This window comes from Petromyzon marinus, unplaced genomic scaffold (genome assembly GCF_048934315.1).
Source record: "Petromyzon marinus isolate PM22_M1 ecotype Great Lakes invasive population unplaced genomic scaffold, UKy_Petmar_22M1.pri1.0 PM_G_Scaffold_9, whole genome shotgun sequence".
Taxonomy (NCBI): domain Eukaryota; kingdom Metazoa; phylum Chordata; class Hyperoartia; order Petromyzontiformes; family Petromyzontidae; genus Petromyzon; species Petromyzon marinus.
Genome location: NW_027423046.1, coordinates 735,181 through 761,779, shown reverse-complemented (window position 1 = coordinate 761,779; position 26,599 = coordinate 735,181). Strand labels below are relative to the sequence as shown.

General features: G+C 48.5%; 1 protein-coding gene across 1 annotated transcript in view; it reads left to right on the top strand.

Moving 5' to 3' along the window:
• Positions 1-26,599, top strand: part of LOC142921822 (uncharacterized) — a 65,922-nt gene that overhangs the window by 27,025 nt on the left and 12,298 nt on the right. The window contains exon 2 of the mRNA XM_076063159.1: positions 2,482-3,900. Within this exon, the coding sequence (XP_075919274.1) occupies positions 2,482-3,900 (1,419 nt within the window). The remainder of the gene's footprint in view (positions 1-2,481; positions 3,901-26,599) is intronic.

Here is a 26,599-nt window from a genome sequence, read left to right as displayed (position 1 = left end):
GTGACGTCACCACGACGCTTGTGCCAGGCCATGTGCACCTTGAGGCCACGTGAAATGTCGAACGCCCGCTGGCAGGAGGTCACGGGGCAGACCCAGGTGCCACGGGTCGACTGACTGAGACGACTGGCTGATGCACCACCTGTGCCCCCTACTGTGCCAACTTGCTGTCCTCAACGGATGGCACCTCAGCCAGCCAATCACAGTGGGTGACTTCCTCCAATATTTGAGGCACCGCAACCTCAGCAGGGTCATCCCCACTTTGTCCCACGTTTTCCTGGCTGAGGGATTTCCCCTTTCCCAGGACCTCAGGAATGCTCAGAAAATCTGCAAACCTGTTCCTGGGGGTCGGATATTGGATCACCGTTCTTTCCCCTAATGACGGTAATAGGTGTGGCGCTGCAGGTTACTTTTTTGATGGAGTTAAATAGAGATTTGTGATCGCGGGCCACTGAGGCAGACTCCATCTCCTCAGCAACCCGCGACCACCACCCATCCTTGCAGCGCCTCACGGCTCCCCGAACCTCCGAGCGAAGGCTGCGGTAAGCCTCCTCATTCTCCGACGTGGGACGCTGTAGCCGATGAGAGTGGGCCTGTCGATTTTTCTCAGCCAGCTTGAACACCTCCTCTTGTCAGCCAGGGTCTCTGGGGAGGTCTGGACCGTGTACCCAAATGCAGCCATTGCAACTACATGAGCTACAGTCCTAAACCTCGCCCATTTCCCCTCGACATCAAGAGGAGTGGGAGACGATGCCAATCCCAGCCGCAAGCGATGATGAAATTCTCGTTTGTAACTTTCATCAGCTAGCTGAGACCATGCCACTAAGGGTTTGAATGGGGTCCTGGGTGTACACCCACCACCGGAGTGGAAGAATTGCAGGTGCATCTTACAGATGACAAGTCGATGGTCAGTGGGCAGATCAGCTCCACGGTCGGTCCTGGTGTCAAGGACATGGGCTCGCATTCGCTGTTCCGTCACTATGTAGTCCAGCAGATGTTCTTGCTTGGACCCGGCATGCATCCATGATGTGGTGTGGATGCTCCGATGCCGGAACAGTGTGTTGGTAATTACAAGCCCATGGGTTGCACAAAAATTTAGCAGCCTCCTGCCGTTGTTATTGAGCTGATCTGCCCGATGCCTTCCAATTACTCCAGACCAGGTGCCAGCATCATGACTAACTTGGGCATTGAAGTCACCCAACAAGATGACTATCCCGAGGGGCCACTTTAGCCAGCACCTGTGACAGGAGGTCATAGAAGGCATTTGACTCATTGGCCTTGCTTGCATCCCTCCACGGATGTTCGTCTTTGGTGGGGGCATAAGTTACCATGACCACCACTCCTCGCCTGTGGTTGATGGGAAGGCGAGCCCAAAGTAGCCTGGAGCTTACAGCTTCCCACACCTCATCACCACGCTCCCACAGCCCTTCATTCTTTTATTCAGAAAAAGAGCCACACCCTGTTGTTTGGCAGTCTCCTGCCCCGTATAGAGGACTGTCCACCCCTCATGGTGGCAGGAGCCAGAGCCGGTCCACAGGACCTCCTTATTACCACAGAGATCCAGGCGGTACCGGTCCAGCTCTTGACAGAGGAGTGGCAGCCTCTCCTCCGCAGTGAGCATTCGAACATTCCACGTGGCCACACGTAGTGTTTTTTTTGTTGTTTTTGGAGGAGCCCCGAGAGGAAGGATTCAGTCTCCTGGCTCCGCCAAATGGGGTTTGGTCAGGAGACGTCATAGACGCCTGTCCCCCCGGGGCCTCCGGCACAAGCTTATTTATAAAATGTTGTGGTCGTGGTTTAGTGGTAATTAATTGGAGGTGGAGGGGTTTCCAGCCCTTCACACCTGTCCAGAGCCCCCACTTAGCCACTGTGGTGGTTACAAACGCCATGAGGGGAAAGGCCAATCCGAATTGGCCCTCCCCCCCGGCACTGCCCACGGCAGCATTGCCCGTCCGGCACCACAAGGAGGTAGGGGGTTGTTTTGCCGGACACCACCACCATTACCACCACTACTACCACCAACACTACCACCACCATTACACCACCACTACTACCACCACCACTAGCACCACCACCACTTCCACCACTTCCACCATTACCACCACTACTACCATACACTACCATCACTACCACCACCACCATTACCACCACTACTACCAGCAACACTACCACCACCATTACACCACCACTACTACCACCACCACTAGCACCATCACCACCACCACTTCTACCGCCACTTCCACCATTACCACCACCACCACCACTACTACCATACACTACCATCACTACCACCAATACCACCACCACCACTACTACCGTACACTACAATCACTACCATCACCACCACCATTACCAACATCACTACAATCACTGACCACCACCGCTACCACCAATACCACCACCACTACCAGGACGTTTGCGTGCTGAATGCTGGAATCTGATCCCGCGTCTCCTCCCTCTCCTCCGGCCCTCCCCCCTCACCAGTGGCCTCCCAGACGGCCTCCCCCGGCCCGGGCCCCGGCCCCGGCCATGGCCACGGCCGCCCCCTCCGTGAGGGCTCGCTCCTCCTGGCCCATCCGGGTGCCCAAGCGCTCCGCGGACGACGCCGGAGGAGGAGGAGCCGAGTCCCACGCGGCGCCCTCCAAGGTCGCTCGCCCGCTCCACGACGACGACGCTGGGGGGCCGGGGCCCGCGCCGGGGCCTCCCCTCCACGACCGTCATCTTCGTCGCCCCGTGACGTTCCGGGCTCTCGAGGGGGGGCGCCGCTGCCGGGAGACTCCGGTGGCGGCGGCGCCCCCCCAGGAGAGCTCCCGCGGTGGCGGCGGCGGCGCCCGGCCGACGCCGGGAATCGGCCCGAGGGTCGCCCCGAAGCGCGGAGACGGCGGCGGAGAGTCGGGGCCGGCGCTCGGTGCCGACGAGTCGGCGGGCAAGGAGGAGGCGGAGGCGGAGAGACGCAGGGAGGCCGCGGTTGGACCGCGTGCGGCGTGGAAGAGACACTTCGACTTTTGGTGGCAGGGCGTGGGCAGGAGGGCGAGCAGCAGGATGGGCGGAGGAGGCGGAGCGAGAGGAGGAGGAGGGGAAGAGGAGGCCGAGGCGGTGATGAAGGCGGAGGAGGAAGAGGAGGAGGTTTTGGCCGGGCGGTCGCTGCTAAGCAAGCGGCGGGAGGTGGCGGCGGCGGCGGATTGCCCGGCGGGACCGAATCCCGATCCCTGCCCGGGCTCCTCTACCTGCCGCGCTCCTCCGCCTCCTCCGCCTCCTCCGCCTCCTCCGTCGCCGCCGGCTCCTCTTCTGCCGCCGCCGCCGCCACCGGCGCCGGCGGTCGCGGGCAAGCGGCGCTCGGCCCCGCGTGGGGCGACGTTCCACTTCTCCTCGCTGATGCCGCGGCCGCTGGCTGAGCCGCCGCCGCCCACCGAGAGGCGCCGGGGTCGCGCCCTGGAGAAGCAGCGGCAGCGACGGAAACAAACTCAGCAACAATACCGGCAGCAGAGAGCGTCGTCGTCGTCATCCAGCTGTTGGTCGTTCTCGGACGCATCGTCGTTGTCGTCGTCTTCATCATCGTCGTCGTCATCGCCGGAGGAGGTGGTGGAGGGGGACGAGGCGAAGGAGCGGAGGGACGAGGAGGAGGAGGTGGTGGTAGATGACGAGGTGAAGGAGCGGAGGGACGACGAGGAGGAGGTGGTGGTGGAGGGTAACGAGGTGAAGGAGCGGAGGGACGAGGAGGAGGAGGAGGTGGTGGTGGAGGGTGACGAGGCGAAGGAGCGGAGGGACGAGGAGGAGGAGGAGGGGGAGGTGGTGGTGGAGGGTGACGAGGTGAAGAAGCGGACGGACGATGAGGAGGAGGAGGGGGAGGTGGTGGTGGAGGGTGACGAGGTGAAGGAGCGGAGGGACGACAAGGAGGAGGAGGTGGTGGAGTCTACAGGGGGCGTCCGCAGGCTGCTGCTGAAGTTTCGCGCCAGCCGCCTGCAGCCGAGCGTCGACAGAGCACGAGACGAGGAGGAGGCGGCGGACAACGAGGAGGAGGAAGAAGAAGAAGAGGAGGAGGAGGAGGGGACTACGGAGATCACGCAGTGCAGCCGATGATGGCGACTGCAAGTCGGGCGACGGGGTGGAGGAGGAGGAGAGGGTGGCGAGTCTCAAGAGGGTGGAGGAGTGCCGGATTCTCAAGCAGATAGACGACATCATGGCTGAGATACACCAGCTGGAGGGGAGATGCAGGGTGAGGAGGAGCAGATGAGGTGTAGGGTGGTGAGGAGGGGCTGGGTGGTGAGGTGTAGGGTGGTGAGGAGGGGCTGGGTGGTGAGGTGTAGGGTGGTGAGGAGGAGCAGATGAGGTGTAGGGTGGTGAGGAGGGGCTGGGTGGTGAGGTGTAGGGTGGTGAGGTGGGACTGGGTGGTGGGTCTTCCTCTGGATTTGGAAACTCGACAGATATAACATCGATTTGGATTGGATGATTTTTTTCTTTCAGCCAGATTAAAATATGAGCATGGGGAAGTCATCTACATCATTAGACCTCCTTTGGCAGTACCAAAATATAATAATAGGGGTTTTTCCCCTTTTTTCTGGCAACAAACTGAAACCTTTTTACAAGGATTTATATTACAGCATTAACCACAATACCTGCAGTCAAAATGCAAGCAAAAAACACGCACTATGATAATATATATGTGGAATTGTCCTTGAAACCGCTTGTTCCACACCAAGGGACGGCTTTCTTGAGAGCCTCGACCCAATTGGTGCTCGACCAGAGGACGCCAAAAGGTTTCAGTTTTCTTGCCACAAAAAAAGGGGAAACCCCTATGATGTGGAAGTCCTCGTTTCTGCCACTCAGTTGAGTACATCCAGCATCGTTTCTCCAAAAAACACGACTCTCAGTGAATGCTCTCGATGAATTTGACTTGCTTTTGTCTGAACACCCTGGCTGTGAAGTCGTATCGACGGCTGGGTGTCTGGCCGAATGAAAGTTATTATTATTTTTGTTTTATCTCAGGCCAAGCTGGATTACATGTAAAGGTAATAAATAAGTCGGGGACATCCATACGCTTGAACGTATGACATGGCACCTTGAGCATATTTGTGCATGCGTCTAGGGCTTCCTGTGAACGTAGCAGACGCCTGGATGCTACAAGGGGGGGGGGGGATGATGTAACGCCATTGTTGGGCTGTATGCGTATTACCACGGGAGCTGACCTGTAATAGCGGACATGTGTCAGCAGGGGGTGGTGTACAGACCAGGTGTGACGAACAGGGCCCCCAGACCCCAAGATGGGGGGGGGGGGGCTGGGGGATGTTCCAGGGCCCCCTAGAGAGTTCCAGAAGGCTTGGCCAGGGGCGGAGAGACCCTGGAACGGGGATAAAAGCCGGACCCCTGAACGGGTTTGGCGGTCCTCGTCCACCTGAAGCTCTGAAGAAGTCTCTGAGCGCTATCCAAGGTCGCTCGCCCGCTCCACGACGACGACGCTGGGGGGCCGGGGCCCGCGCCGGGGCCTCCCCTCCACGACCGTCATCTTCGTCGCCCCGTGACGTTCCGGGCTCTCGAGGGGGGGCGCCGCTGCCGGGAGACTCCGGTGGCGGCGGCGCCCCCCCAGGAGAGCTCCCGCGGTGGCGGCGGCGGCGCCCGGCCGACGCCGGGAATCGGCCCGAGGGTCGCCCCGAAGCGCGGAGACGGCGGCGGAGAGTCGGGGCCGGCGCTCGGTGCCGACGAGTCGGCGGGCAAGGAGGAGGCGGAGGCGGAGAGACGCAGGGAGGCCGCGGTTGGACCGCGTGCGGCGTGGAAGAGACACTTCGACTTTTGGTGGCAGGGCGTGGGCAGGAGGGCGAGCAGCAGGATGGGCGGAGGAGGCGGAGCGAGAGGAGGAGGAGGGGAAGAGGAGGCCGAGGCGGTGATGAAGGCGGAGGAGGAAGAGGAGGAGGTTTTGGCCGGGCGGTCGCTGCTAAGCAAGCGGCGGGAGGTGGCGGCGGCGGCGGATTGCCCGGCGGGACCGAATCCCGATCCCTGCCCGGGCTCCTCTACCTGCCGCGCTCCTCCGCCTCCTCCGCCTCCTCCGCCTCCTCCGTCGCCGCCGGCTCCTCTTCTGCCGCCGCCGCCGCCACCGGCGCCGGCGGTCGCGGGCAAGCGGCGCTCGGCCCCGCGTGGGGCGACGTTCCACTTCTCCTCGCTGATGCCGCGGCCGCTGGCTGAGCCGCCGCCGCCCACCGAGAGGCGCCGGGGTCGCGCCCTGGAGAAGCAGCGGCAGCGACGGAAACAAACTCAGCAACAATACCGGCAGCAGAGAGCGTCGTCGTCGTCATCCAGCTGTTGGTCGTTCTCGGACGCATCGTCGTTGTCGTCGTCTTCATCATCGTCGTCGTCATCGCCGGAGGAGGTGGTGGAGGGGGACGAGGCGAAGGAGCGGAGGGACGAGGAGGAGGAGGTGGTGGTAGATGACGAGGTGAAGGAGCGGAGGGACGACGAGGAGGAGGTGGTGGTGGAGGGTAACGAGGTGAAGGAGCGGAGGGACGAGGAGGAGGAGGAGGTGGTGGTGGAGGGTGACGAGGCGAAGGAGCGGAGGGACGAGGAGGAGGAGGAGGGGGAGGTGGTGGTGGAGGGTGACGAGGTGAAGAAGCGGACGGACGATGAGGAGGAGGAGGGGGAGGTGGTGGTGGAGGGTGACGAGGTGAAGGAGCGGAGGGACGACAAGGAGGAGGAGGTGGTGGAGTCTACAGGGGGCGTCCGCAGGCTGCTGCTGAAGTTTCGCGCCAGCCGCCTGCAGCCGAGCGTCGACAGAGCACGAGACGAGGAGGAGGCGGCGGACAACGAGGAGGAGGAAGAAGAAGAAGAGGAGGAGGAGGAGGGGACTACGGAGATCACGCAGTGCAGCCGATGATGGCGACTGCAAGTCGGGCGACGGGGTGGAGGAGGAGGAGAGGGTGGCGAGTCTCAAGAGGGTGGAGGAGTGCCGGATTCTCAAGCAGATAGACGACATCATGGCTGAGATACACCAGCTGGAGGGGAGATGCAGGGTGAGGAGGAGCAGATGAGGTGTAGGGTGGTGAGGAGGGGCTGGGTGGTGAGGTGTAGGGTGGTGAGGTGGGACTGGGTGGTGGGTCTTCCTCTGGATTTGGAAACTCGACAGATATAACATCGATTTGGATTGGATGATTTTTTTCTTTCAGCCAGATTAAAATATGAGCGTGGGGAAGTCATCTACATCATTAGACCTCCTTTGGCAGTACCAAAATATAATAATAGGGGTTTTTCCCCTTTTTTCTGGCAACAAACTGAAACCTTTTTACAAGGATTTATATTACAGCATTAACCACAATACCTGCAGTCAAATGCAAGCAAAAAACACGCACTATGATAATATATATGTGGAATTGTCCTTGAAACCGCTTGTTCCACACCAAGGGACGGCTTTCTTGAGAGCCTCGACCCAATTGGTGCTCGACCAGAGGACGCCAAAAGGTTTCAGTTTTCTTGCCACAAAAAAAGGGGAAACCCCTATGATGTGGAAGTCCTCGTTTCTGCCACTCAGTTGAGTACATCCAGCATCGTTTCTCCAAAAAACACGACTCTCAGTGAATGCTCTCGATGAATTTGACTTGCTTTTGTCTGAACACCCTGGCTGTGAAGTCGTATCGACGGCTGGGTGTCTGGCCGAATGAAAGTTATTATTATTTTTGTTTTATCTCAGGCCAAGCTGGATTACATGTAAAGGTAATAAATAAGTCGGGGACATCCATACGCTTGAACGTATGACATGGCACCTTGAGCATATTTGTGCATGCGTCTAGGGCTTCCTGTGAACGTAGCAGACGCCTGGATGCTACAAGGGGGGGGGGGGGATGATGTAACGCCATTGTTGGGCTGTATGCGTATTACCACGGGAGCTGACCTGTAATAGCGGACATGTGTCAGCAGGGGGTGGTGTACAGACCAGGTGTGACGAACAGGGCCCCCAGACCCCAAGATGGGGGGGGGGGGGGGCTGGGGGATGTTCCAGGGCCCCCTAGAGAGTTCCAGAAGGCTTGGCCAGGGGCGGAGAGACCCTGGAACGGGGATAAAAGCCGGACCCCTGAACGGGTTTGGCGGTCCTCGTCCACCTGAAGCTCTGAAGAAGTCTCTGAGCGCTACCCTGAAGACCCTGAAGACCCTGAAGCGAAGAGCCCAGTGACCCTGGCTAGGGTCGGGTTCAGACATAACCAGTGTAGGGTTAGCGCTAGAACCAGAGTAAGGGCACCGTAGTGTGGAGGGACTGCCTCCTGAGGTTATCGGCTGTGAGGGGTCGTCACCCCTCTGTGCTGTGGTTCCCTTGTTGAATAAACGTGTTGCCTCCAGCGAACCGTCTCGCCTCGTCTTGGACCCACTGCACGTGTAACCTGTGGTAATGAAACCTCTTGTCGCAAAAAATTAGCGGCGTGCGAACGTGAAAGGTGTTAACGAAGTAAAAATAAATTTGGATTTTAAGCTTTCGTGACTGCTAGGAATTCATGTTCTTGGTTCTTTCGGTAAAGTCACCACGTAGAAGGGAAATAATACAATAATAAAAATATAAAACAATACAATTCTCACGACGTTTCAACTGCAACACAAGCAATCGTCGTCAGGTGTGAAAACCACAACAAGAAAAATAATAAAAATATAAAATAAAAATTCTCACGTTTCGACTGCAACACAAGCATTCATCATCAGGTGTGAAAACCACAGCAAGAAAATTTGAAAAAAGTGGCGTTTTTTTAACGTTAGCACCACGGAGAGCGATTTGACAGTCATTCAGATGGACGAGCCCATCTATGTTCGGGATAGAGGAGGGGGGAGACGAAAATAATGGATGCGGTCTGAAAGCCACCATAAGTGTGAACAATCATTTAAGACCCGAAATGGTTTATCAAATCCTTCCAATGATTGCTAAGCCAGAATTCCTTCCTCTCGGTTGAAATTGTCTCTGTGTATATGTGGATAGCCTCATGAACGAATCTCTCATGGTAGCCAGATGGATTGCAAAGAACCTCCGTCTTGGAGAAGTCAATGTCATGTGAGCCTACTGAATAATAACAGTGATCTGCCACGGCCGAGGTGTTGGTCCTACCGTTTTTTAGGTCTGCATTCTGTTCACGAATGAGGTCCGAGACATGTCGTTTAGTTTCTCCAATGTAACTACTACCACAGAGGCAACTTAGTTTGTAGACGCCAGGGTACTGTATGTCCGGAATCACATCTTTTACAGACGGAACCAGATCACGGATTTTATGTAATGTGTTGAAACGGAACTGGATCTTGTCTTTAGTCAAGATTTTGGAGATCTCTTTTGTGATCCCCGCAATGTAGGGTAAAGTGATGGTTTTGAAAGTCTCCTCAAGAGGGTCCTTCTTCATGGTTGGAGTGATAGCTTTGCGGATTGTGTAGTCGGAGTAACCATTAGCCTTAAGAGCTTGGTGTACGTGCTTGAGTTCACTGGCTATGTGTTCCTGGTCGGATATGCATTGGGCTCTATGGTGCAGAGTCTTGATGAGGGAATTCTTCTGGGATGGATGGTGGTGGGAATCCGGTTTCAGGTAAGCATCCGTATGGGTAGCTTTCCCGTAGACAGAGTGGCTCATTGAACCATCATTTTTTTTTACCAATTCCACTTTACAGTAAAATTGTAGACACGGCACAATATATACTTCTGAATCTTTATTTTTACCAACATTTAAAAAAAATATTCTCCGTTAAGGCAAAATTCTGAAATATTGGATTTTTTACCAAGCCTTGTGAATTCACCTTGTATCTGAACAAGTTAAATTTGTGCAAATATTTGTTTTCAAACGTAAAAATAACAGACATTGCTTACAAATATCAGCTCTATGTTTTCAAGTAAATACATTTTGGGTAGTGAATAAATTATAGTCTAAATAAGCTACACATGACGAATTGTAGGCAATTATAGTTATAATCAAATACATTTTTAAACAATCACGTGGTCCCTGTAGTCGCCGTTAGAGACAATCTGCTTGAAACAGTTTATCAACATATATACGAATACATTGATTCGAATAAGCAGAGTTAATTTCCTATTTATGGCATGCCAGTTATGTGTCAGTTTTCAATATTAACATCACCTTATAAAAGAATAACATTTAAAATACGCACAGAGAAGTATTCATTCGTAATTATTGACAGGCATATTAACAAAATTGAATTACTGCAGTGAAATATACTGCATCAGGTTACATCGTATTAAGAAGCTATTTTAAAAATACGCACCGCCTGCTTAACAGTGTATGTACAACAAACTATTGTAGTGTCATTCAAAACGAGTAGGCCATTGCATGCTTGCATCTGGGTCAAAATGTAGCAAATTCTAAACATTGCCAACAAATAATAGATCACGGAGTTTAGATCGCAACACAAACAATCGTCATCAGGTGGGACAACCACAGCAGCAAGACAACTGCTGAAGTAGGCGCCTACTTCAGCGTCTTCTTCTTGCTGTGGTTGTCCCACCTGATGACGATTGCTTGTGTTGTGATATAAACGCCGTGATCTGTTATGTTTCTACCCACGTGGTGACTTTACCGAAATAACTTGAGAGTGTGGATTCCTGCAGTCACAAAAGCTTCGAATCAAGATTGCCGACAAACTACACAACTGAGATGATGCATCAATCATCGCCCCCTACTGACAGGCTCTTGTCCACATGCAGGCCGGTGCAGGGCCACCACCTTGTGCCACACAGGGGCAGCTGCTACCTGGGGATGCCCTTCGAGCATCTCAGACGAGATACGAAACTCCGAGTTGCCGAGGCGATTAAGCAAGCACCATGTAAAAGCAATTATCATTAGAACATCGTGAATGCTTGGGAGCGTATTGGCTCTCGCTCCTGGTCAGAGATTGACCCAACCCACAGGTCCACAAAGACTGGCCGCTCGCTCTTACTCTGCAGGTTAAACCTAGGAATTGAGTGTTCAACTTCACATTCTTGTCATTAAAGGCCTGTGACAAAGGTGCATCTATTGGAGCGACATCGTCTCTGGCTTACACATCTACCGGGTCTCCACTTGACTTTGTATTGTCTAGGAAGTCCACCCACACCTCCACTTCCACAAACTGCTGAGAGTTGCCTCGCTCTGCCTCACAGTCAGAATTCTCCTCCTGCTTCACGTTGCCTCCATCGATTAGAAGGTCCCATTTTGGAGTTGAATCTTCATCTTCACATTTCACCTTCACTTCTTCACATTTCACCATCACTTCTTCACATTTCACCTTCACTTCTTCGCTCTTCACCATCACTTCTTCCCTCTTCACCATCACCTCTTCATATTTCACCTCGATACCTTTAAAAGTGTCCAAGCTGGAATTTTCTTCCGGTTCTTGTTTAATGAGGGATGGGCTCATGGTGGCACTTTGACTTTCACAAGTGGATTTCAGACTCCACTCCTTGCAGATCTTCTGATGCTTCTGTGTTCTCTGGTGTACTTGAAGATTTGATGAATCTGCAAACGCCTTCCCACACACACTGCACTTGAAGGGTTTCTCTCCCGTGTGTGTTCTCTGGTGTACTACAAGAGATGAACGTGCAAATGCCTTCACGCACACACTGCACTTGAAGGGTTTCTCTCCTGTGTGTGTTCTCTGGTGTTCTACAAGAAGAGATGAACGTGGAAACGCCTTCAAGCACACACTGCACTTGAAGGGTTTCTCTCCTGTGTGTGTCCTCTGGTGTATTACAAGAGCAGATGAATATGCAAACGCCTTTCCACACACACTGCACTTGAAGGGTTTCTCTCCTGTGTGTGTTCTCTGGTGTGCTACAAGAGTACATGAATGTGCAAACGCCTTCACACACACACTGCACTTGAAGGGTTTCTCTCCCGTGTGTGTTCTCTGGTGTGTTACAAGAGCAGATGACCGTGAAAATGCCTTCCCACACACACTGCACTTGAAGGGTTTCTCTCCCGTGTGTGTTCTCTGGTGTTCTACAAGAAGAGATGAACGTGGAAACGCCTTTAAGCACACACTGCACTTGAAGGGTTTCTCTCCTGTGTGTGTCCTCTGGTGTATTACAAGAGCAGATGAATATGCAAACGCCTTTCCACACACACTGCACTTGAAGGGTTTCTCTCCTGTGTGTGTTCTCTGGTGTGCTACAAGAGTACATGAATGTGCAAACGCCTTCACACACACACTGCACTTGAAGGGTTTCTCTCCCGTGTGTGTTCTCTGGTGTGTTACAAGAGCAGATGACCGTGAAAATGCCTTCCCACACACTGCACTTGAAGGGTTTCTCTCCTGTGTGAGTTCTCTTGTGCCGTGTCAAATCTCCAGTCCGATCCGTGCTGTATGCACACCAGTCGCATTGTTGACTTGTCCTACCGAGCTGCGCTGAGTGCATTTGCTCCATCAGACCAATTCTGCAGAGGAAGCGTCAGAGGAAGCGTCAGCTGCAGACAGAAAAAAATAATATCCACACCATCTACACGTCAGTATCGATGCACAGAGGAAAGCATACATACACAGTAACACGTGTGTCTATACTTATTCATATATTCATGATATAGTGGAAAAGTGTCCCAAATTCATCACATGGGCTGTTATGGCACACAATGAGAGGGCAAATGGTTATAAACATGCCTGGAAGCCCTCGTATCTTCAAAATGAATGTTCACCAAAAACTCCGAGCACACAATTATAGCTGTCTGGCTACAAAAGGAATATTTATGAGAGCTAAATTCAGCTGACATAGCAAAGGGTGTTGAAAACAATACTATTTGTCTTCTTTGGTTCTTTCGGTAAAGTCACGTAGAATGAGAATAAAATAATAAATTGATAAAATAAAATAACACAATAATATTCTCACGACGTTTCGGCCACAACACAAGCGGCCTTCATCAGGTGAAGGGAGCGAGACTGTCTGGTAGGACAGCGCTGGAGTGAGAGAGCCACGTTCAGATCACGGCTTTTAAGCTGTGTGAGAGGAACAAAGAGCCTTCACGAAGGAATTAGCATAAAATTTAGCATTGAAAAGGCTGAATGATTAGCTTGTGACTGGTCAAAGAAATAGCTATGTTAAAAGTTAAAGCATACACATCCGCAGAGGCACCCATTGTTAAAAGGAATTAGCATAGAATTTAGCATTGAAATAGCTAAATTAAGGCATTCGCTTGTAACTGCTACAGAAATAGTTACGTTGAAGTCAGAGCATACACATTCACCGAGGCACTTAGTACAAATCAAAACAGGAGAATTTAGCATTGAAATAACTAGGCGAATTTAGCATTGAAATAACTGGGTGATTTGCTAGTGACTGGTCACAGAAATGACTACAAATCTGAGCTATTCACAGTACTATATAGTGAACCAATAAAAACTAAAATATAAATTACCTTCATGTTATCAATAAACTCTATATTCTCCAATCAGCTAAGCTACCAACCATGAGTCGTTATATATCACAATGCTATATGGCGAAAAAATGGGTGGATTCTTACCCTCAAATTTCCGTACCACGGATAGCTACGGGCCCCATTCAGACGGACGAGTTCGTCCATGGTCGGAACAGAGGAGGGGGAAAGAGACAGCTGCGAAGCCCTAGTATACTCCATGTTGTAAACCATACCATTAACCGTGGTGTGAGAGGTATTAAGAGGCAATGCTGGCGAAAGAGCTGCGGTCTGAAGGTCATCGTAAAATTACAATTAATTAAGAACAGAAATGATTTAACACATCTTTCCAGTGGTTACTGAGCCTGAATCCATCTTCTCGGTTGAAATTGTCTCTGTGCTTGTATATGTGAATGGCCTCATGAACGAATCTCTCATGGTAGCCAGTTGGTTTGCAAAGAACCTCCGTCTTGGAGAAGTCAATGTCATGTGAGCCCACTGAATTGTAACAGTGATCTGCCACGGCAGAGGAGTTCGTCTTACCGTGTTTCAAGTCTGCTTTATGTTCGCGGATGCGATCCGAGATATGTCTTTTGGTTTCTCCAATGTAGCTACTACCACAGAGGCACTTTAGTTTGTAAACGCCCGGGTACTGTATGTCTGGAAGAGCATCTTTTACAGATGGAACTAAATCACGGATTTTGTGTACTGTGTTGAATCGGACCTGGATCTTGTGTTTATTCAGGATTTTGGAGATCTTTTTAGTGACCCCTGCAATGTAGGGTAAGGTGATGGTTTTGAGTGGCTTGAGTCACATCTCTGCAGACGTAGCAAGATCTGAAATCGCTGCAACCCTCAAAAACGCTAAGTTGCCACCTAGCAACATCAGCAAAGACGAACGTTTTGAATTATCTCAATTAAAAAAGAGGGATGATATTGTCGTTCTCTCAGCCGACAAAGGCAATGCCACTGTCATCATGGACAAAACAGAATATAACAACAAAATTCAAGAACTACTCAACGATGGCAGCTATACAAAAATAAAAAGAGATCCCACCAACAGCCTGGTCACCAAAACGAACAAAATTATCTCTGATTCAACAGCATTAATTGATGAGAACAAACAGTTCTTGTTGAAACCCTCTGCTGCCAGACCACCAAGATTATATGGCCTTCCAAAGATACACAAAGAAGATACACCCCTTCGTCCCATCGTCTCTACTATCAGCTCCCCCACCTACAAACTGGCACGTTTTCTGGCTGATATACTGCGACCTTTCACTGGAAAAACCACCTCTGCGGTACTAAATTCTACTCACCTGGTATCGACAATCAAAGACATTTCCCTGTCCCCAAACGACCTGCTTGTCAGTTTTGATGTGGTGTCCTTGTTCACCAAAGTCCCGGTACCTGACACCATCGCTATCATTGAAGACCTGGTTCATCAAGGACTGCATACTGATGTACCCCCCTGGTGAGACATTGCTTAACCAACACATACTTCACCTGGAATGGAACTTTCTACAAACAAACTGAGGGCACCCCAATGGGCTCCCCCCTATCTCCGGTTGTAGCCAACGTATTCATGGAAAAATTTGAAACTGACGCCATCCAGACTGCCACTCTACGCCCGACCTTATGGAAGAGGTACGTTGATGACACCTTTGTCATCTGGCCACATGGCCAGCCTGCTCTAGACCAATTCCGCGACCACATCAATTCCATACACCCAGCCATCAGATTTACCATGGAGGTCGAAAAAGATGGCAAACTACCCTTTCTGGATGTCTTAATTAAAAGGAGACATGATGGTTCAATGAGCCACTCTGTCTACAGGAAAGCTACCCATACAGATGCTTACTTGAAACCAGATTCCCACCACCATCCATCCCAGAAGAACTGCCTCATCAAGACTCTATACCATAGAGCCCAATGCATTTCCGACCAGGAACACATTACCAGTGAACTCAAACACGTACACCAGGCTCTCAGGGCTAATGGCTACTCCGACTACACAATCCGCAAAGCCATCACTCCAGTCATGAAGAAGGATCCTCTTGTGGAGCCACTCAAAACCATCACCTTACCCTACATTGCAGGGGTCACTAAAAAGATCTCCAAAATCCTGAATAAACACAAGATCCAGGTCCGATTCAACACAGTACACAAAATCCGTGATTTAGTTCCATCTGTAAAAGATGCTCTTCCAGACATACAGTACCCGGGCGTTTACAAACTAAAGTGCCTCTGTGGTAGTAGCTACATTGGAGAAACCAAAAGACATATCTCGGATCGCATCCGCGAACATAAAGCAGACTTGAAACACGGTAAGACGAACTCCTCTGCCGTGGCAGATCACTGTTACAATTCAGTGGGCTCACATGACATTGACTTCTCCAAGACGGAGGTTCTTTGCAAACCAACTGGCTACCATGAGAGATTCGTTCATGAGGCCATTCACATATACAAGCACAGAGACAATTTCAACCGAGAAGATGGATTCAGGCTCAGTAACCACTGGAAAGATGTGTTAAATCATTTCTGTTCTTAATTAATTGTAATTTTACGATGACCTTCAGACCGCAGCTCTTTCGCCAGCATTGCCTCTTAATACCTCTCACACCACGGTTAATGGTATGGTTTACAACATGGAGTATACTAGGGCTTCGCAGCTGTCTCTTTCCCCCTCCTCTGTTCCGACCATGGACGAACTCGTCCGTCTGAATGGGACCCGTAGCTATCCGTGGTACGGAAATTTGAGGGTAAGAATCCACCCATTTTTTCGCCATATAGCATTGTGATATATAACGACTTATGGTTGGTAGCTTAGCTGATTGGAGAATATAGAGTTTATTGATAACATGAAGGTAATTTATATTTTAGTTTTTATTGGTTCACTATATAGTACTGTGAATAGCTCAGATTTGTAGTCATTTCTGTGACCAGTCACTAGCAAATCACCCAGTTATTTCAATGCTAAATTCGCCTAGTTATTTCAATGCTAAATTCTCCTGTTTTGATTTGTACTAAGTGCCTCGGTGAATGTGTATGCTCTGACTTCAACGTAACTATTTCTGTAGCAGTTACAAGCGAATGCCTTAATTTAGCTATTTCAATGCTAAATTCTATGCTAATTCCTTTTAACAATGGGTGCCTCTGCGGATGTGTATGCTTTAACTTTTAACATAGCTATTTCTTTGACCAGTCACAAGCTAATCATTCAGCCTTTTCAATGCTAAATTTTATGCTAATTCCTTCGTCAAGGCTCTTTGTTCCTCTCACACAGCTTAAAAGCCGTGATCTGAACGTGGCTCTCTCACTCCAGCGCTGTCCTACCAGACAGTCTCGCTCCCTTCACCTGATGAAGGCCGCTTGTGTTGTGGCCAAAACGTCGTGAGAATATTATTGTGTTATTTTATTTTATCAATTTATTATTTTATTCTCATTCTACGTGACTTTACCGAAAGAACCAAAGAAGATGAATCATTGCAGTCACGAAAGCTTTAAATCGAAATACTATTTGTGTTAGGCAGAAATTCATAAATTAATGTTCAATCACAACTTAGAGGTGTGAATCCAGGCTCAGATGTCCTTGAATGCTGGGATGAACAGTTCCGACTTCAGCTGCATGTGCGTGCTGTGTTCACCTCCTGTTTCCATTCTTACAAAGAGTTCCAGAGGAAAACAAAAGTAAACTATTGTTTTGATATAACCTCCGTGTTCAATAGAGTTGATAGACTTTACTGCAAACACAAACTTGACACTGTCACACACTGGCGGTGGCGTGTCCAGAATCATGCCTGGCCACCTTCATCTGCTCAGCATTAATGCTTCCTCACTACACCAAGTAATTAATCGAGGATCAACGAACATAGCCGAGGCTAACTGGAGTTTGCGTGTCTCTCTCCGTGGTGAGATGTTAACTACCTCACCTGGTGTACAGGAAGTCGTGGGTTTGATCCCGACCGTGACGCCTGCTGTATATTTGGAGTTTGCACATCTCTCCGTATAGCGTCTTTGACCGATAGACATTGACACACGTATTCTTGTTTCTTTCAGCAAAGTTACGTAGACAGAAAATAACAATAACAGATAATACAATTACATTAAATTAAGACCACTTGTGTTGCGATCAAAACGACGTCAGTTTTTTTAGCTTTATTTACAATTTTTTAAATTATTTTTATTTTCTGTTATTTTCATTAAATTTTCTATCTATGTGACTTTACCGAAAGAACCAAAAATATTAATTCCTGCAGTAACCAAAGTTTTAAGTCAAAACATTCACACACGTTGACAAAGCCTCACCTTGTGTTGTTGTGGGCAGGTCGCTTCTGATAACAAGAGCGGTATAGCAGCTCAAGCGGGCTTGGCCTTGTGAAAAATATAAAAACTGCGTGAATATTTACAATAAAACAAAGCTACAAAGTGGTGATCCGGGTGAAGGCAAATTAAACTTAAAGCGAGATAATTAAAGTGAATGCAATCAGGCGAGGGCAGGAGGCAAGGCCACCGCGTGGCTAGGCCCCGCGTTGTAAAGTTCCAACTTGGACATCGATTCCCATGCTCGCTGCTACTCAACTGACATCCCTACGAGAGAGAGCGAGGCTCTACCTTGGTAAACAACAACCACCACCACCAGCACAACAACCACAATCGCAATGAGAATTTCTCACCTCGGATTTCAGTGCAGGAAGCGATAGCTTCCTGTTACCTCGTGACGTCACGCAGCAGCAAGTGACATGACGTCACATCCGAGATACGAGACACGCTCCTCCCACAATGAGCGGTCTGTAACTTACTATATTAGAGAATGAATAAATTATGTTAATGTACCATCCGTTATGTCGTGAGTGCTGAACCCGTCGCAATAAACTCGCGAGGGCTTTAACGAGTACATTATGTTAATGAGCCGCCAGTCACTGGGCGTAGCTTTGCCCAAATAAGGATTGGCAATGGAACGATATCGGCAGTGACCCCAGCGGAGGTGACGTCACGCTCAAGAACGCGGTGGATGGGGGAGGGGTAAATACTTTGGTGACATGACGTCACTGGCAAGGTACACCACCCCATGGCGTTTCACGCTAATGAAGTAATGCTGAGTGGTGACGTCACAGAGCGGGGTTGGAGTTTAAGTTGATTTAGATTCATTTTACATTGCTCCCTCCCTTGGGTGCGTGGGCTCAGCTGCAACAACGTGGACATTATTGTGTGTACACTGTGTGTGTGTGTACACTGTGTGTGTGTATACTGTGTGTATACACTGTGTGTGTACACTGTGTGTATACACTATGTGTGTGTGTACACTGTATACACTGTGTGTATACAGTGTACACTGTGTGTATACACTGTGTGTGTGTACACAATGTGTGTGTACACTGTGTGTGTTTACACTGTGTGTGTGTACACTGAGTGTGTGTAGGTGTTCACGCCACGTCCCTTTCTCTGTGTGTGTACACTCTGTGTGTGTGTACACTGAGTGTGTGTAGGTGTTCACGCCACGTCCCTTTCTCTGTCACCATTTTAATTCTGGGCCAAAGAGGTCCCGCAAATGTAAACATTTTCTGTTTAAAATGTAACACGAACATAACAAACAATGAATTATATTCTTGGTTCTTTCGGTAAAGTCACGTTGAAGGGAAACAATAAAAATATATAAAATAATAAAATTCTCACGACGTTTCGACTGTAACACAAGCAGTCATCATCAGGTGTCAAAACCAACGGCAAGAAACATTTGAAAGAAGTGGCGGTTTGTATTTATTTTTAAACGTTAGCGCCACGGAGAGTGATTTGGAAGGTATTCAGATGGACGAGTCCATCTATGTTCGGAAAAGAGGAGGGGGGAGACGAAAAATTAATGTATGCTGTCTGAAAGCCACCGTAAGCGTGAACAATCAAAAGACCCGAAATGGTTTATCAAATCCTTCCAATGATTGCTAAGCCAGAATTCCTTCCTCTCGGTTGAAATTGTCTCTGTGCTTGTATATGTGGATAGCCTCATGAACGAATCTCTCATGGTAGCCAGATGGATTGCAGAGAACCTCCGTCTTGGAGAAGTCAATGTCATGTGAGCCTACTGAATTATAACAGTGATCTGCCACGGCCGAGGTGTTGGTCCTACCGTGTTTAAGGTCTGCTTTGTGTTCACGAATGCGGTCTGAGACATGGCGTTTGGTTTCTCCAATGTAACTACTACCACAGAGGCAACTTAGTTTGTAGACACCAGGGTATTGTATGTCCGGAATCACATCTTTTACAGACGGGACCAGATCACGGGTTTTATGTAATGTGTTGAATCGGACCTGGATCTTGTGTTTATTCAAGATTTTGGAGATCTTTTTTGTGATCCCCGCAATGTAGGGCAAAGTGATGGTTTTGAAAGGCTCCTCAAGAGGGTCCTTCTTCATGGTTGGAGTGAGAGCTTTGCGGATTGTAAGAGCTTGGTGTAACGTGCTTGAGTTCACTGGCTATGTGTTCCTGGTCGGATATGCATTGGGCTCTATGGTGCAGAGTCTTGATGACGGAATTCTTCTGGGATGGATGGTGGTGGGAATCCGGTTTCAGGTAAGCATCCGTATGGGTAGCTTTCCTGTAGACAGAGTGGCTCATTGAACCATCATTTTTTTACCAATTACACTTTACAATAAAATTGTAGACACGGCACAATATATACTTCTGAATCTTTATTTTTACCAACATTTAAAAAAATATTCTCTGTTAAGGCAAAATTCTGAAATATTGGATTTTTTACAAAGCCTTGTGAATTCACCTTGTATCTGAACAAGTTCAATTTGTGCAAATATTTTTTTTCAAACGTAAAAATAACAAAGACATTGCTTACAAATATCAGCTCTACGTTTTCAAGTAAATACATTTTGGGTAGTGAATAAATTATAGTCTAAATAAGCTACACATGACGAATTGTAGGCAATTATAGTTATAATCAAATACATTTTTAAACAATCACGTGGTCCCTGTAGTCGCCGTTAGAGACAATCTGCTTGAAACAGTTTATCAACATATATACGAATACATTGATTCGAATAAGCAGAGTTAATTTCCTATTTATGGCATGCCAGTTACGTGTCAGTTTTCGATATCAACATCACCTTATAAAAGAATAACATTTAAAATATGCACAGACAAGTATTCATTCGTAATTATTGACAGGCATATTAACAAAATTGAATTACTGCAGTGAAATATACTGCATCAGGTTACATCGTATTAACAAGAAGCTATTTTAAAAATACGCACCGCCTGCTTAACAGTGTATGTACAACGTACTATTGTAGTGTCATTCAAAACGAGTAGGCCATTGCATGCTGGCGTCTGGGTCAAAATGTAGCAAATTCTAAACATTAGCTACAAATAATAGATCACGGAGTTTAGATCGCAACACAAGCAATCGTCATCAGGTTGGACAAGCACAGCAGCAAGAAGAAACTGCTGGAGTAGGCGCCTACTACTTCAGCGTCTTCTTCTTGCTGTGGTTGTCCCACCTGATGACGATTGCTTGTGTTGTGATCTAAACGCCGCGGTCTGTTATGTTTCTACTACGTGGTGACTTTACTGAAATAACTCGAGAGTGTGGATTGCTGCAGTCACGAAAGCTTCGAATCAAGATTACCTACAAACTACACAACTGAGATGACGCATCAATCATCGCCCCCTACTGACAGGCTCTTGTCCACATGCAGGCCGGTCTAGGGCCACCACCCTGTGCCACACAGGGGCAGCTGCTACTTGGGGATGCTCTTCGAGTGTTTCAGACGAGGTACGACACGAAACTCCGAGTTGCTGAGGTGGTTAAGCAAGCACCGTGTAAATGCAATTATTATTATAACATAGTGAATGCTTGGGGGCTTGTCTCTCGCTCCTGGTGAGAGATTGACCCAACCCACAGGTCCACAAAGACTGGCCGCCCTTACTCTGCAGGTTGAATCTAGGAATTGAGTGTTCAACTTCACATTCTTGTCATTAAAGGCCTGTGACAAAGGTGCATCTATTGGAGCGACATCGTCTCTGGCTTACACATCTACGGGGTCTCCACTTGACTTTGTATTGTCTAGGAGGAAGTCCACCCACACCTCCACTTCCTCAAACTGCTGGGAGTCGCCTCGCTCTGCCTCAGTCAGAATTCTCCTCCTGCTTCACGTTGCCTCCATCGATGTGAAGGTCCCATTTTGGAGCTTAATTTTCATCTTCACATTTTACCGTCACTTCTTTGCTCTTCACCATCACCTCTTCACATTTCACCTCGGTTCCTTTACAGTGTCAAAGCTGGGATTTTCCTCCGGTTCTTGTTTCATGAGGGATGGGCTCATTGTGGAACTTTGACTTTCACAAGCTGATTTCAGACTCCTCTCCTTGCAGATCTTCTGATGCTTCTGTGTTCTCTGGTGTACTTGAAGATTTGATGAATCTGGAAACGCCTTCCAGCAGAGTGCACCGGAAGGGTTTCTCTCCTGTGTGTGTCCTCTGGTGTTTTTTTAGAAAAGATGACTGTGAAAAGGCCTTCCCACACAGACTGCACTTGAAGGGTTTCTCTCCCATGTGTGTTCTATGGTGTCTTTGACGATTTGATGAACGTGCAAACGCCATCCCGCATAGAGTGCACCTGAAGGGTTTCTCTCCCGTGTGTGTTCTCTGGTGTACTTTAAGATGTGGCAACTGTGCAAACATCATCCCGCACAGAGTGCACCTGAAGGGTTTCTCTCCCGTGTGTATTCTCTCGTGTCTTTGAAGATGTGACACACGTACAAACGCCATCCCGCACAGAATGCACCTGAAGGGTTTCTCTCCTGTGTGTGTTCTCTGGTGTACTTTAAGATGTGGTGACTGTGCAAACGCCTTCCCGCACAGAGTGCACCTGAAGGGTTTCTCTCCTGTGTGTGTTCTCTGGTGTTTTACAAGAACAGATGACTGTGAAAATGCCTTCCCACACACACTGCACTTGAAGGGTTTCTCTCCTGTGTGTGTTCTCTGGTGGATCTGAACAACTGATGAATATGCAAACGCCTTCCCGCACAAGGTGCACCTGAAGGGTTTCACTCCTGTGTGTGTTCTCTGGTGGGTCTGAAGAACTGATGGCCAGGCAAATGCCTTCCCACACACAGTGCACTTGAAGGGTTTCTCTCCTGTGTGTGTTCTCTGGTGGGTCTGAAGAACTGATGGCCATGCAAATGCCTTCCCACACACAGTGCACTTGAAGGGTTTCACTCCTGTGTGTGTTCTCTGGTGGGCCTGAAGAACTGATGGCCATGCAAATGCCTTCCCACACACAGTGCACTTGAAGGGTTTCTCTCCCGTGCGTGTTCTCTGGTGTTTTTTCAGAGCAGATGAATTTGCAAACGCCTTCCCACACACAGTGCACTTGAAGGGTTTCTCTCCCGTGTGTGTTCTCTGGTGTCTTTTAAGATTATATGACTGTGAAAATGCCTCCCCACACACACTGCACTTGAAGGGTTTCTCTCCCGTGTGTGTTCGCTGGTGTCTTTTATGAGCAAATGACTGTGAAAATGCCTCCCCACACACACTGCACTTGAAGGGTTTCTCTCCCGTGTGTGTTCTCTGGTGTATTTTAAGAGCAGATGACGGTGAAAATGCCTTGTCACACACACTGCACTTGAAGGGTTTCTCTCCAGTGCGAGTTCTCTGGTGCTGTGTCAAATTTCCAGTCCGATCCGTGCTGTATGCACGCTGGTCGCATTGTTGACTTGTCGTACAGAGCTGCGCTGAGTGCCTTTGCTCCATCAGACCAGCGTCAGCTGCAGACAGAAAATAAGAATATACACACCATCTACACGTCAGTATCGAGGCACAGAGGAATGCATATATACACAGTAACACGTGACTTATACGTCTATACTTATTCATATATTCATGATGCAGTGAAAAAGTTTCCCAAATTCCTCGCACGGGCTGTGATGGCACACAATGAGAGGGCAATGTCATAAACATGCCTGGAAGCCCTCGCATCTTCAAAATGAATGTTCACCCAAAACTCTAAGTACACAATTTCGGCTGTCTGGCTACAAAAGGAATATTTATAAGAGCTAAATTCAGCTGACATAGCAAAGGGTGTTGAAAACAATACTATTTGTGTTATGCAGAAATGCATAAATTAATGTTCAATCGCAACTTAGAGGTGTGAATCCAGGCTCAGATGTCCTTGAATGCTGGGGATGAACAGTTCCAACTTCAGCTGAATGTGTGTGCTGTGTTCACCTCCTGTTTCCATTCTTACAATGAGTTCCAGAGGAAAACAAAAATAAACTATTGTTTTGATATAACCTCCGTGTGCAATAGAGTTAATAGACTTTACTGCAAACACAAACTTGACACTGTCACACACTGGCGGTGGCGTGTCCAGAATCATGCCTGGCCACCTTCATCTGCTCGGCATTAATGCTTCCTCACTCCACCAAGTAATTAATCGAGGATCAATGAACATAGCCGAGGCTAACTGGAGTTTGCGTGTCTCTTTCCGTGGTGAGATGTTAACTACCTCACCTAATATACAGGAAGTCATGGGTTCGATCCCGACCCTGATGCTTGCTGTATATTTGGAGTTTGCGCGTCTTTGACCGATAGACATTGACACACGTATTCTTGTTTCTTTCAGTAATGTTACGTAGACAGAAAATAACAATAACAGATAATACAATTAAATTAAATAAAGACTACTTGTGTTGCGATCAAAACGAGGGTTTTTTTTTGCTTTATTTACTATTTTTTATTTTTATTGTTATTTTTTATTTTCTATCTACGTGACTTTACCGAAAGAACCAAGAATATTAATTCCTGCAGTCACCAAAGTTTTAAGTCAAAACATTCACACACGTTGATAAAGCCTCACCTTGTGTTGTTGTGGGCAGGTCGCTTCTGATAACAAGAGCGGTATAGCAGCTCAAGCGGGCTTGGCCTGCTAACAAAAGAAAATAAAAACTGCGTGAATATTTACAATAAAACAAAGTTACAAAGTGACGAGCCGGGTGAAGACAAATTAAACTTAAGCGAGATAATTAAAGTAAATGCAATCAGGTGAGGGCAGGAGGCAAGGCCCCGCGTGGCTAGGCCCCGCGTTGTAAAGTTGCAACCTGGACATCGATTCCCATGCTCGCTGCTACTCAACTGACATCCCTACGAGAGAGAGAGGCTCTACCTTGGTAAACAACAACCACCAAAACCACCACCACAACAACCACAATGAGAATTTCTCACCTCGGATTTCAGTGCAGGAAGCGATAGCTTCCTGTTTAGATCGTGACGTCACACGGTAGCAGGTGACGTGACGTCACGTCCGGAGAACGAGATACGTTCCTCCCACAATGAGCGGCTCCGTAACTAAATTAGAGAATGAATGTTAATGTTACTCGTCCCATGTGTCGTGGGCAATGAACTCGTCGCAATTAACTCGCGAGGGCTTTAACGAGTACATTATGTTAATGAGCCGCCAGTGACTGGGCGTAGCTTTGCCCAAATAAGGATTGGCACTGGAACGCAATCGGCAGTGACCCAAGCGCAAAGTGACGTCACGCTCAAGAGCACAGTGGAATACTTTGGTGACATGACGTCACTAGCAAGGTACACCTCCCCCTGGCGTTTCACGCCGATGAAGTAATGCTGAGTGGTGACGTCACAGAGCGGGATTGGAGTTTAAGTTGATTTAGATTCATTTTCCATTGCTCCCTCCCTTGGGTGTGTGGGCTCAGCTACAACAACGTGGACATTATTGTGTATACACTGTGTGTGTGTACACTGTGTGTGTGTGTGTACACTGTGTGTGTACACTGTGTGTGTATACACTGTGTGTATACACTGTGTGTGTGTACACTGTGTGTGTACACTGTGTGTGTGTACACTGTGTGTGTGTACACTGTGTGTGTGTACACTGTGTGTGTGTACACAGTGTGTGTACACTGTGTGTGTGTGTACACTGTGTGTGTACACTGTGTGTGTGTGTACACTGTGTGTGTACACAATGTGTGTGTATACACTGTGTGTGTACACTGTGTGTGTGTACACTGTGTGTATACACTGTGTGTGTATACACTGTGTGTGTATACACTGTGTGTACATTGTGTGTGTATACTGTGTGTGTACACAATGTGTCTGTGTGTACACTGTGTGTGTACGCAATGTGTCTGTGTGTACACTGTGTGTGTACGCAATGTGTCTGTGTGTACACTGTGTGTGTGTACACTGTGTGTGTGTACACTGTGTGTGTGTGTACACAATGTGTGTGTACACAATGTGTGTGTATACTGTGTGTGTGTACACAATGCGTGTGTGTGTACACTGTGTGTGTACACTCTGTGTACACTGTGTGTGTTTACACTGTGTGTGTACACTCTGTGTGTTTACACTGTGTGTGTGTGTTCACTGTGTCTGTGTACACTGTGTGTGTACACTGTGTGTGTTTATACTGTGTGTTTACACTGTGTGTGTACACTCTATGTGTGTGTACACTGTGTGTGTGTACACTGTGTCTGTGTACACTGTATGTGTGTGTACACTGTCTGTGTACGGTGTGTGCACACTGTGTGTACAGTGTGTGTGTGTACACTGTGTGTGTGTACACTGTGTCTGTGTACACTATGTGTGTTTACACTATGTGTTTGTGTACACTGTGTGTGTGTGTACACTGTGTGTGTACACTGTGTGTATGTGTGTACAGTGTGTGTACACTGTGTGTGTACACTCTGTGTGTGTACAATCTGTGTGTGTGTACACTGTGTGTGTGTTTACACTGTGTGTGTGTACAATGTGTGTGTGTGTACACTCTGTGTGTGTACAATCTGTGTGTGTGTACACTGTGTGTGTGTTTACACTGTGTGTGTGTACAATGTGTGTGTGTGTACACTGTGTGTGTTTACACTGTGTCTGTGTATACACACAGACACAACCTCTACCGTCAGCAGTGGATGGGTGTAGCGAGGTGCAATGCCCCCCCCCCCCCCCCATCTCTGTGATTAAAACACACAAACACCACTAGCCTATAATAATGTGACCAAAAAGGACAAAGAGTACGTTTGACCTGTCAACTGATGTAAATTCCACATTTATATGGCGTAGCCCAGTCTCTCCATTGGATGACTCCTGTTAACCTCACACAGAGTAGTACTCAATTTATTGAGCTCTGATGCCCAAACTGTATTTTGAAATTGCAACCTTTAAAACTGCGAGACAAACGTTTTAACCACATCACTTTCCAGCCAGATATCTCTGCCCAAGTTGGAGCACTCTACCAATGA